Here is an 11995-nt window from a genome sequence, read left to right as displayed (position 1 = left end):
TGACAACCATGAGGCTACCTCAGCTTGTCATCAGTCTAATAATTGTGTCAAGTTATATCCTTGATTTGGTCTTTTCATCAAAATGTGATTTAGATAATGGAGGCAGGGGAAACCTTTCCATTGTCATGATCAGAACACTTTCTGATCACAATCCCAGTTTTTCCCTGCAGAGGTGAGAAAACCATTAAGATGGTCTGCCCTTGAATACATACATAATCTCTCACATCCCAGGATACTGTGGAAAATTTTGCAGTAGCTGGAGCCAGAAATTTTCGTTGAGGCTTTTGCGCTATAGAATGGTAAAGGATGAAAGGCCATTGACCCAAGCACTCCTGAACACCCTTTTCAACACTGTGGAGTTCAAGTAGGTTTCTGATTTACCAAGGAACACCAGGCAATAAAAGATGGTGGAAGATCATTGCAATGGTAGCTTCCTTGCTTCTCTTCCCTTCCAATTTCAAGAAAACATTAACAGTTTCCGAGTTAATACTGGACGATAATCCTACTCTTGTTTCCTTCTTGCAAACCATTTCATTTTGACATAAAGGATAACAAGGGTAGCAAGAAAAGTACTAGAACATCAATCATTTCTCTCTTCCCTTTGTGCTCTGTTGGGGCACCTTTGAGGAGACCTTTAGGGAACTAAACAAGCTGAGCACGAGCAACCATGATGAACAATGGGGTTGAAACAGCAAAAAGTTGCAAAGAAATGTTCCTGTCACCATCTTTGGATAACATTACCCTAACTCAGCAAAAAGTACCAAAATTTAATTTTTTACAAAATGAATTGTTTGGTTTATTTATGAAAGTCTAGTTCCATGTTGACTCTGCATACAGGCAGGGTTTAATTATTTCCTCAGATTATATATGACTGCTCTTCTGCTTCTCCTTACATTCTATGTAACCTAAAGAACAGGAATTATTGCATACATCATTTGGTTGTTTAAACTTCTTTGAACAGTATACACCTGGTACTGTCTTGAGATGATACTCCATGTATTTTTGGTCTTTTTCTACATTACACCAATATATTTTTAAATCTACATGAAAATCTGCATTTGCATGTTCTCTCTTGAATACGCAACTTAAACTGCATATCCTTAGTTTGGGTCCAAGAAATATTTCCTGTTATCTATCATACCAAATGATGGATTTGTCTAACAACTCGAAAATAATTCACAAAGCAAGCTCAATTTTTATTCCATTAAGAAACACCCAGTTAACTAATTGGCTTTCATTCTACATTGATTAGATTCTTCATTTAAGTATATTTACATTACAGTTCACTATATTTGGAAAGAAGACACAATCATAGGATATGAACTGTGCTATTCTGTAAAAGAGATAAATATTTTATTTTCAGTAGAGCTGCAAAAGAAATTAAACATTGCTTTTAGATATCATTTTCTCCAATAGATTCATCATTCTCTCTTGCAGTTGCAGACTCTGAACTTGGATGATGTTCTGCTGATCCAGGATCCTTCGCACCTCCCTACATGTTTCTTCCATAGCTCTGCTCAGCTTCTTTTGTTCTTCCAGCATTGCTTCCATTAATTTTAGTTTCTTCTTTTGAAAGTTACAGTTTTGCATTTTTCTTTTCTTTACAGGTCTCTCTTCAGTTCTGAAATGCAAATGTTTCAGCATTAAATCTGCTATTTTCAGGCACCCAATATTGTACATTTTCTCTCAGGAAGATAGTCGTATAATATCTAATATTCACTTGGACTGAACAAGAGCAGTGGAATCAATATAAAACAATTATATTTCAAAAGCTGGATCTAAAAACATGCCCCCCTTTATAGAAAAGTTTGCTATAAACAACTGTTTCTCAAACTTCATTCACTATTGCATATTCCATGTTTTTCACACACACACACAGAGGGAGTGGGGGAGGGAAAGAGGAACATTCTTTGGTATCCCCAGTTAGCTCTTTCAGTGCTTTCCCACTGCCCCCCTTCACACACTCATAAATAACCCAAAAGAAAAATCTGGCAGCCTAGAACCCAGAATGCAGCAAGGCATTGCATCTTTAGGCATAGTTGGATGGATACTGTGCTCAAAGCTGTCTATTAAGATACCACTTTACCTTTTAGAGTCACTTTATTGCATTTATACATACATACCACTCATTTGTTTTGTACATAAATTGAACATATACCTACAGTATATACACATAGCCTATCAAGTCTTAGGATCTGCATTACATGAGAGTTTTTGCATGCAATCGCAGAAGCAGAGACAAGCCAGCCCAGCTCAGCAGAATCACTTATAGCATGGCTCCATTTAGCCGGCTAGTAGGAGACAAGCATGGCAGGATGTGTATCCATGCAGACTGTCCCCTTTTCCCTCATTGCTGTTTGTTTCAATTCCTCTGTTTCCCTCTGATTTCTGTCCATTTGTTGCCCTTTATCCTCACTTTGTTGATCAGTAAAATAATTGCTTCTATCTACCTTTTTCCCTGCCTTCTCTTGCTCTGACCTAATGGTCAGGAGTGTGGACAGTGGATACATTCCACTTCCTAGTCTCTTCCCAGGCTTCATCAATCAGCATTTGATTTATTTCTTTATTGTATTGTTCCAGTACCACTCAATAGCTAAAGCTTTTTGGGTGGTTTCTAGAAATTCCAAGAAACAGGACATAATACAAAAAAAATATATTTTACCACTGTGCAAATTTTAAAATGTTTAAAATTTTGCAAAACAAAAATTATCAGCAGACCATGTACACCTCTTAAAAATACCTGACATGAGTGCCACCATCAAGCTATTAAATAAACCTTAGATATCTCTAAATGGCTCAGTACAGAAAGCTGCCTTAACCTGTTTCGAAAAGAAAAGGAGGATGAATGCTTGGCATGCCTTTAAATATAATTCCACAGTTGGTGGACCATCACTAAGAAGGAGCCCATATGCTGATAGCAGTATCTGGATATTTTGGAATAGAATACAAAAGGAGAGAGACAGTGGGGCAAGAGGAAATGAGTAATGAAGAATCAGTTTGCTTAATTCTGGAAGGGTGGAGCTAAACAACATTTTGCCTTGGCCAGACTAATGGCAGGGGCTTCTCTGTTTCACCTCTTGCTCTGATACTGCCAGGTAGAGTTGATGGAAGCAATTCCAGAAGCTCACAAAATGTTACCTACATTATTTCAGATTAAAAACCAGTAGTAGTGATCATATTACTGGGTGCACTGTGATTCAGGACCTAGGTTCACCATTACTAGAGGAAACAGAAGGGAGTTCCTTAAGCCATCATATTAGTTAAATTGTCCTGGAGGAAAAGGGCCTTTCCAATTTTAAACAAGATACCATACAGAGCCCAGCATGTAAAATACTGAAGTAAAATATAACTGTTACCTTAATTTATACGAAAGTAAACTGGAGGAGCTGTCAGAATGCTCATCTTCAAAAAACTCTTCTCTCCCTTCATATGTGAACTGATTATATGGCAAATAGAGAGGTGTAGACTTGGCAGATGGTGACTGTGAGGCCTCAGTCTGTGATGTTGAAGGGCCTGGTTGCTGACTGTCATGCATTTTCACATCATTGTGCTCTGACACTTTAGACAGTATTCTGTCAATGGTTTTGAAATAAGGCCAATCGGGTGCAAGGGTTTCACTATCAGTCATGCATTTTAATTTCCTGAAATGAAAGAAACCCAATCATGTATGAAAACTCATATATTCAGTAGCAATTTCAAAAACTCTACTATAAACAGCATGTCAGTGAATTAAAATGTTTGATTTTAAGTGGGGCTGACTGAGAACTCCTATGCCAGTGGGACTACTCATACATTGGTACATTTCTTTTGAGCTCAAAACAGTTTCATCACTGTGGAGCCCTTTTAATGCTTAAAATATGAGGAGCCCCACTGACAGAGGAGTCACAAGCTTCTTGTGTTTTTAAGTCACCCTGAAGTAACAAAAAAGAGAAGAAAAAAGAAACAAGAGTTTGCCATTCATTATCTCATTAGTTTACTTTTGGAATTTTTATTTGGATCTGTTGTCCTTCAAGGATGACTGTTCTCCAACAGCCCAAGATTTATTGCCCATCAGGAAGTATGAAGTCATCTTTCTTCAATCATCTTTGTCATTAGAAACATAGCTGTCCTCCCTGTCACAGAATGCCACCCATGGCTCTATTTGTGTTCCACGCAGTGGCCATCTTCCATTGTGATCACTATAATGTATTGTATGTGGAGCTACTTCTGTAGACAGTCCAAATAGTTCACCTAGTACGAAATATGGTAGGTGAGGTACTAAATTGAAACTGGGTGGGCATGACCATGTTATGCTGGCATTGTATTTCCTGCCCTGATTCCTAGACCTGATTCAAAATTCTCATGTCACTGATGAAGCCCTTTTGTCAAGACCCAAGGCAGCTTCAAGGCTGCCTTTGCTGGTCAAGGACCAGCACAGCAGCACTGGTAGTTGCAGGATACCCCGATTTACTGCAGCTGCCAGGGCTCTCATGAGCTCCACCTGGGAGCCCTGGGGAATTGCTATATAAGAACTGGCTCTTCCCCTCAGAAGCTTCTTTGGCAATAAGGGTTTTGAGAGTTGCTGAAGTGCTCCAGGTTTGTGGACTCTGCTCCTGGACCTCTGCCTGTGATCCTGTTCCTGCTACTCCTGGACCCAGCTTGTGATCCTATGTCTGCTCCTAGATCTTCCCTGTTCTCCTGGCCCTTGCTTGCTCCTGCTCCAGGTCTCAAGGTACTGGTTTCCCTCGACTTGTCTTCTCAGTTCCCTGACTCCCAGCTTGTCTGACCATGCTTGTCTCTCGAACAGACTCAGCCTTGTCCTTCAACTCCCAGCTCTAACCTTTAGACTGTTTAACTGCTTCTGCACTGACCCTTGTGTCCTACCCCAGTTGCCTGGGTCCTGGTGCTCCTGTTGGTTAGTCAGCCATCCGTCCACACCCCAGATGCTGACACCTTCATGGCTCGAGACCACAGTACATATCAGGGGTGCCAAACTGAGGCTTATGAGCCGCATGTGGGTCTTTATGTTGCGGCTTGCAGAGAGGCCAAAATGCCCTATATATAGTTGGTTCCTATCTGCCTTTAGCATGGAGTGGGAAAGGGATGGGATAAAACATGACTGATCAGACAAGGCATGGAATTGAGGCCAAGGCTGGTGTGTGAAATTGGGCTGCTTCCTCCATGGGGCATGATGGAGCTGAGGGGACTGCAGTACAGCTGCACTCCAAGGGGGGATTGGGTCCTCACTGAAGCATCTGGCACAGCAGCTGGTGATGAGATTTCTGGCCACTTCTGCTGCTGGATGATGTCTTGTACCCAAGCTCCCAAGGTGGCAGTGCATGGCCACTCAGTTTCCCCCAGTATTCAGAGCTAAAAAGGAAACAAAGGTCCCACTCCAAAAGGCTTTTAGTCATTTTAGCTTGAAAGCATAGCAGTCAGTATGCCCTAACAAAAGTTTATTGAACAATAAGTTGTCCTACATCTGGTGGTTACTCCTAGGTAAGTGTGTGCAAGGTTGCATTAGCTGAAATACACGTTAAACAATTAGTAATTTCGTCAGAATAGTTTGTGAGAGAGTAAACTTTCCTTCATTTCCAAACATTTGTAAAAAGCAAGTATCCACTGATCTTCATTCCCCTTGCAATAAAATGCTACCACAGATCACCCTGGGACTTGTTTTTCTGTGTGCTTAACTGCTTATTTAATAAGTAAATGTTTGAGAGCCACAAGACATGAACAAATATGAAATTTAGTATATCTGGCTCTTCCATTGAGCATGTCTAACTACCCCTGGCATATAACATAGAAACTGAGCGAGTCAGAAGGGGCTTCATGGGCCATCTAGTCTGACTGCTGGCTTCATCTGTCTCTACTCATAACATGCATACCTTATTTCTTTACTGATTAGGAGAGTTAAAGGGAAGATCAGTTTGCTTAGCTTGAGTGTCACAGCACAGAGGGCTCAATAGGGCCTAACAAGGCTTGGTTTTTTTTAAAAAGCTCATGAGAGCCTTTGTTTGCCTGGGTACCCAAAAAACAAAACATGCAGCTTGTTTTGATAGGAAACCAGTGAAAATCCATTCATCATTCTTTGGTTCACAGAGCTCCTCAAACTATGCACCTCTTCAGACTCTTAGTTAAAACTAACAAAGAATTTTAACACTTTAATTTCTGAAATTAGAATTTAGAATTTTTTTTCTGAACTTGGGAGTTTGTCTGCTTTTTGGAAAAAGGGATCTAGAATCATGTACGGTCTTTTTGGTATTATTAGTGGTGCCTTGCTGAAGCCCAAGTCACATTGTGGAATGCAAGGATCAGTTGGGTAAGTATCCTTTCTCTCTGAGCAGGGCCCAGCCAACCCCTTGCTGCTGCCTGATCTTAGGCCAATGAAGCTAGAACAAGAAGCAGAGGAAAGTCCATGCCAATTCTAACCAAACATAATTTGGAGCTCATTATTTGAGCCCACTCTGTGGTGATGAGGGAGGCAAAAAGACAGGTCATTTCCAGCAGCGTTGCTATTCCCAGTGCCACCCAGTGCTATTTTTCCAGGATGTTCTTGGCCTGATAGACTCTGAGCCAGAGAGAAAGATGGCACAATCCTTACTAGCATACTATGACAAATCTGTGCGCCATCTTGAAGAAAATCAGTAAAATCCTTCATCAAATAGATACCACAATGAATGTAGTTCCATTAGCAAATGTGCCCAGAACACCATCTGGTTCAGCCACATTGGATGAATTTCAGTTAAGGACTGATGATGCAGACAAGGTGTTTGACCAAATTTAGCTGACTACCCATGTGCATGACCTTTGCCCTTAATGGCTTACAACATCTCACAGAAGGGGAGGCTGTAAATTTCTCAAGAAAGGGAGTGGTAGTGGCCTCTTTATAGAAGGTGTTGATGGGTCACTCTTGAAAAAATGGATGCATTTAGTTAAACCTTGTTTGGAATGGAAACTATATTGGCCACTCTGTGGGATGACCTTTGCAAAGAAAAGAACAGAAGTATTGCAAACCTGTTAATTGCCTTGGACCTTGGTTTTTCTGCCCAGATGAGTAATAACCTGTACTAAAGGGGATTCCTCTCTCCTTAAAGGGTAAGGTTCATAGGATGAGGGTGCTCTTGGATCCAGCATTGCCATTAGAGGTGAAAGTTAACTTGGTGACAAGGACCAGCTTTTTCAGCTTAGGCTAATATATCAGCTATGTCTTAATCTGGCTGGAGGTAGCTAGATAGCTGCAAGTTATCCATTGTAGGACATACCTGACTGGCCAGCATTAAGCCTGGACAGGCTGGTCACACTCCCAAATGTCATCAAGGTAAATTGGAACATTCCATGTGGCCAGACATTGAGCAATCTCCCACCAGAGCTCCTCGTGCTACCGCCAGGTAGCACAGTCTCCCAGGTAAGTGCAGGAACCACCTGTATTTGAATGTGCCAATTAGTGCTCACAGTGATATTTCAGTCCAGTGGGCATATGTCATCACTACCTGGTCAATGGAGGTATCAAAGGGGGCTCAGCCATGCACTCACAGTCAATTGCCATTTTGATGTGATCAAACATTTCTCGAGAATAAAACAGTTTGCTGTTTTTGTCATGCTTCACTGGACAAAGTGCGCCAGGTCTGGATGCCTTCTGTCCTTCACCATGCTTGGTAACCTTTTGCCTGGATCACTACAATACATTACATCCATGGCAGTCTGTGAAGATGCCCTAGAAACTTCAGCTGGTCGAAAACAAGGAAGCAAGATTGTTAATGGGCTGACCAATGTATCCTATCATAACATTATTTTTTCTGACTACACAGGCTGCTGGTCCATGTCCATTTAAAATGCTGGTATTAATATTCAAAGCTATAAAGAGCTTTGGGCCAGGTCACCTGATAATTTCTTTTCCCCCCCCACATAGACTTGCCTGGAATCAGAGATCAACATGCAGGTCTTTTGCCAGGAACTCCTGTCAATGGAAATGTGGTCAATAAGAGGGCCATTTCTGTTGTGGCACCATAAGTAAGGTATGAGCTTCTTAGAGGTATCTGCATTGTATATCTGATGACAGGTGATGACCTTATTTTTCCAGGCATTTTAGTGCTTCAGTTTCCAATTTAAATCTGATGTATTTTAAACTTTGCATTGCTGCTAGGTTTTATTTTTTATTTCTATTTTATACTGTAGTTTTAAACTGTTATGGTGCATTTTATGCTCACAATTGTTGTGAACTGCCCAAAGAACTTCAACTACTGGGTGGTACAAAAATGTAATGCATTCATACATATGTTTCATAACCAGTAGGTGTTGAGTAGGGATATGCGTCAGCATCTCTTGTCAGGCAGGTGCACCACACAATTTGTTTAAGCAGGGTTCTCTCCTCCCTCCTAGTTGGTATCTGGAGCATTGCTCCACAGATCCTATCAGCCTCTCTGTGCTCTGTTCACTGAGTTTCCCAGGGTGGTAAAGTGGTTAGTGTGGGACTGTGACTCAGGCAATCTGGGTTCTAGGTTCTCCCTGCTCAGTCATGGAGCTGACTGGGTGACTCTGGGCCAAAGACCCTCAGCCCAACCCACCTCACCGGGTTGTTGTTTGTTGTTGTTCTGGGGATAAGACTCAAAGCAGGAGAAGGAGGAGAATTATATAAGCTGCTTCGAGTTCTTTAAAAAAGAAAAAGGCAGGATATAAATCTAATAATGAAATTCCTGTACAGAAGTTGTTGCAAAAGGCAGTTGCATTTTTCTTTTTCTTTTAAAGCCTGCCCTATAACGTCTTAGATATATTAAAATACAATATGCTAACTAACATTAGTCTCCAGTAGTCAGGGGTCTGAAACAGAAGGATGAGTTCTTCTTGGATGTGACTCTGTTGTCTTTTGGGGACTCTTCTTGTAGGTCTCCCTGAAATCTCCAGACCATTCAACCATTCAGGATCAAATTCGCCATCTTTAGTTTGAAATGACTTTTTAAGCCTTTTGTTAACAAATTTATTTAATCCTTACAGTGCCAGATTAGCAGTAGACTCTGTACCTTTTTCAGCGCAGGTTTTATGCACACAAGACAAAGCACTCCATTCAACAGCCTTCCTATAGAATTCTGCACTAGGTGCATCTCTTGAACCAACCTCAAGGACAGCTCCATACAAAGAGCATTGTAGTTGCTCACTTTCAATGTCATCAATGGATCATAGTGCTTAAACTATTTCAGTCCACTAACAAGCAGAGTTGATATAGCAGGCACAGCTGGTAAAATGTGCAAATCTGCTTTAAGGAAAAATGGTTATTTGGGCTTCTCATGGCAACAGTGAATCTAAGAAATTACCAATTTAAGGGGTGTGCAACGATTTATCCTGGGAGCTTAAGTGGACTCCGGGGGATGGTGGAGGACAGGAAGGTCTGGAGGAATGTTGTCCATGGGGTCACGATGGGTCGGACACAACTTCGCAACTAACAACAATTTATCCACAGTACTTCCATCTTGTTGGGATTCTAAATATGATTTTCCTGCTACAGCTGCATAGAAACACATGCAGCTTGAACATTTGTTAGAATCAAGGCTCAGCGCTTCTGATTTTATCGCTTCAAACACCCTCTCCCCCTTTGTTATTTGGATCAAAGCTAAACAGCTGCATGGCCAACAAGGCAAGCAGCAACAACAATTGTTGGTATTACTATTATTAAAGATAGTTAATAGTTATCATGTCTTGTTACATGTAAAACATGTCATTCATTGTAATAGAGGTACTTAAGTTTACATTATTTACTAACTGCAACATTTTAATTCATCCATTTTTCCTCTTTGTTTTGACTTTGTATTTGATTTCAAATGCACAAATTACAGTAATTTTAAAAATAACCCACAAATCACCTAGAATAGGTGTGTTGGGTGGTTATTCAAGGATATACTGCAGAGAATAAAGAAAGCCTTCTTTTCTACCCTCATTGCTACAACATACTCATGGTTATGGACTGTTACTTGTGTTTGATCAGGTTCACAGAAAGTCTTACACTGCTTGTGCTCTAGCCATCATCTGGCTTGTTTCATTGCTTGGAGATCTCCTGTCCATGGGGCAGGGCCAAGTTCCACAGAGTCAGAGAGATGAAAGACCTGACACATCTCATTATTGCACAGTGAAACAGGTCCTTCAGCGCTTGTTACTGGAAAATCTCTGAAAGCATTAGTTGAAGAGCTTGCAGAATTGCTATGATATGATCCAATCTAGAATCAAAAAAACATTTTTGAGAGCCTATAATTGTTGTCAAAAAGATGACTGAAGCCTGTCTACAGTTGAATGGAAGCCTGTAACCAAAACCAGAACTGCATATAAAAAAGTCTTGTAAACAGCTGCTTCTTGACAAAACAGCCCAGAGTATTACTATTTTATTGATTTATTTGAAGTATTTTTATGCCCAGAAATCTCACAGGGTACTTTATATATAATCAATTAAACAAGACATTCCCTGGTGGGAATTCAAAGATCTGGCTACAATCTGGTTCTCTTCTGCTTGCCAGACTTCTTTTCCACACTCTACCCTCACCAGGAAGCCAGATGAGCCAAAATGAAGTCCATGAACCCTTGGAATGTTAGCAGACTCTTACTTTGTGCCAAGTATACAAAGACCACATGTGTGGAATCAGAACTGTACTTGCAGAGTGGGTATGTGGATGGCAGGAGGCCTGTGCAAGGTCTTGTGGACTTCCTTGGACTCACTTTCTACCAGAAGCGCACATGAATGCTCAGTGTGAGGTTGACTAATGGCAAAGGAAAAATGGGGCACATTCTGGGGACCTAAGCCAAGAAAATCGGAACAATTCCCACTCCTGAACTAGATTCCTCACACATTGCTAGTCCTGGTCCACAATCTTTTAGCAGGACTGACAGGACGTCTTTGAAGTCTCTTTTACTTGTCTTGGCTTACCCTGCTGGATTGGGTGCTGGTGCTGACAGTTGAGGGAAGAGGTGCCATCATGAGAATGACCTTCAGCAGGGTGGGTAGAATGGCTCTCACCTCCCCCAACTCCACTTCATTTATGTCTTTGTCCAACTCTTTCCTGGTTAGAGAGCATCATCTAGTGTAAAGTCAATCTGTACTGATTATTCATATATTAATATTGATAAGAAACTGGAAACTAGATAAATGAAACTGAACTATAGAACATGATAGCATTCTAGAATTCTTTATTAGCACTGATGTGGAATCCCACAGATACTTTCAGTACTTAAGACCAAGTATCAAAGGGTCACTGAGCCATTAAAATAATACAAATACCCCCCCAAAATTTACATCGCTTCAAAGACCATGTCTTTCTATACAGCTAAAAAGACATCTCAGTTATGCAAGTGATGCATGATGATGTGAACCCTAGACTCATAGGACTTCACAGCCATTTCATATGGTTGGTGCTTTTCAGAATACCAAGTGTAACAGAGCATAATGAAAAAATGTACACATCCTGTTTTCTTTCCAATAAAACTAAAAGACTCCGGACTAGCTCTGATTATGGTTTGGGGTTTTGTTCAATTATTATATTTTATTTTTATTGCTAGTAGTACTTGACCTGGTAAATGAAAAGATTAATTTCTTGAAGCTTGCTGACATTCTTTCAACATAAATTATTTGTGACACTGCTCGTGTACCAATTGGTGGCTGAAGAGAGAAGTTAACAAGTGTAATACTGAAGTTATGTGTCTTTTATGAATTTCAACAGAAGAAAACTGCTAAATGTTCAAATTGAACTTTATAAAAGGATTTAAATGTCTTTTGCTGTTTATTACAGCTGTTCAAGTGTTTCAGACTTGTATTCCCATCAGTAAAGCCTGTATGAGCTAATGATCAGAAATGCAGGGAATCACAGAATTATTGAATAGTAGAGTTGGAAGGGGCCATGAAGGTCATGGAGTCCAATACCAAGTTGTTGCAGGACACCGTTAAACCATCCCACTCAGTTGCCCATCCAGTTTCTTTTGAATGTCTCTACTGTGGGAGAGCCCACCACCTCTCTAGGCAGCTGATTCCACTGTCACT

The 11995-nt window shown here is 40.7% G+C and overlaps 1 protein-coding gene across 1 annotated transcript in view; it reads right to left on the bottom strand.

Moving 5' to 3' along the window:
- Positions 1 to 1380: 1380 nt before the first annotated feature.
- Positions 1381 to 11995, bottom strand: part of MSANTD1 (Myb/SANT DNA binding domain containing 1) — a 57900-nt gene continuing 47285 nt past the window's right edge. Inside the window, exons 2-3 of the mRNA XM_044418253.1 lie at positions 3357 to 3641; positions 1381 to 1621 (exon numbers count right to left, since the gene is read on the bottom strand). Coding sequence (XP_044274188.1) covers positions 1381 to 1621; positions 3357 to 3641 — 526 coding nt within the window. The remainder of the gene's footprint in view (positions 1622 to 3356; positions 3642 to 11995) is intronic.

The sequence above is a fragment of the Varanus komodoensis genome, unplaced genomic scaffold, assembly GCF_004798865.1.
Source record: "Varanus komodoensis strain SLA01 unplaced genomic scaffold, ASM479886v1 scaffold9, whole genome shotgun sequence".
NCBI classification, from domain to species: domain Eukaryota; kingdom Metazoa; phylum Chordata; class Lepidosauria; order Squamata; family Varanidae; genus Varanus; species Varanus komodoensis.
The sequence above is the reverse complement of the archived record's forward strand: the minus strand, read 5'-3'. Positions and strand labels throughout refer to the sequence as shown.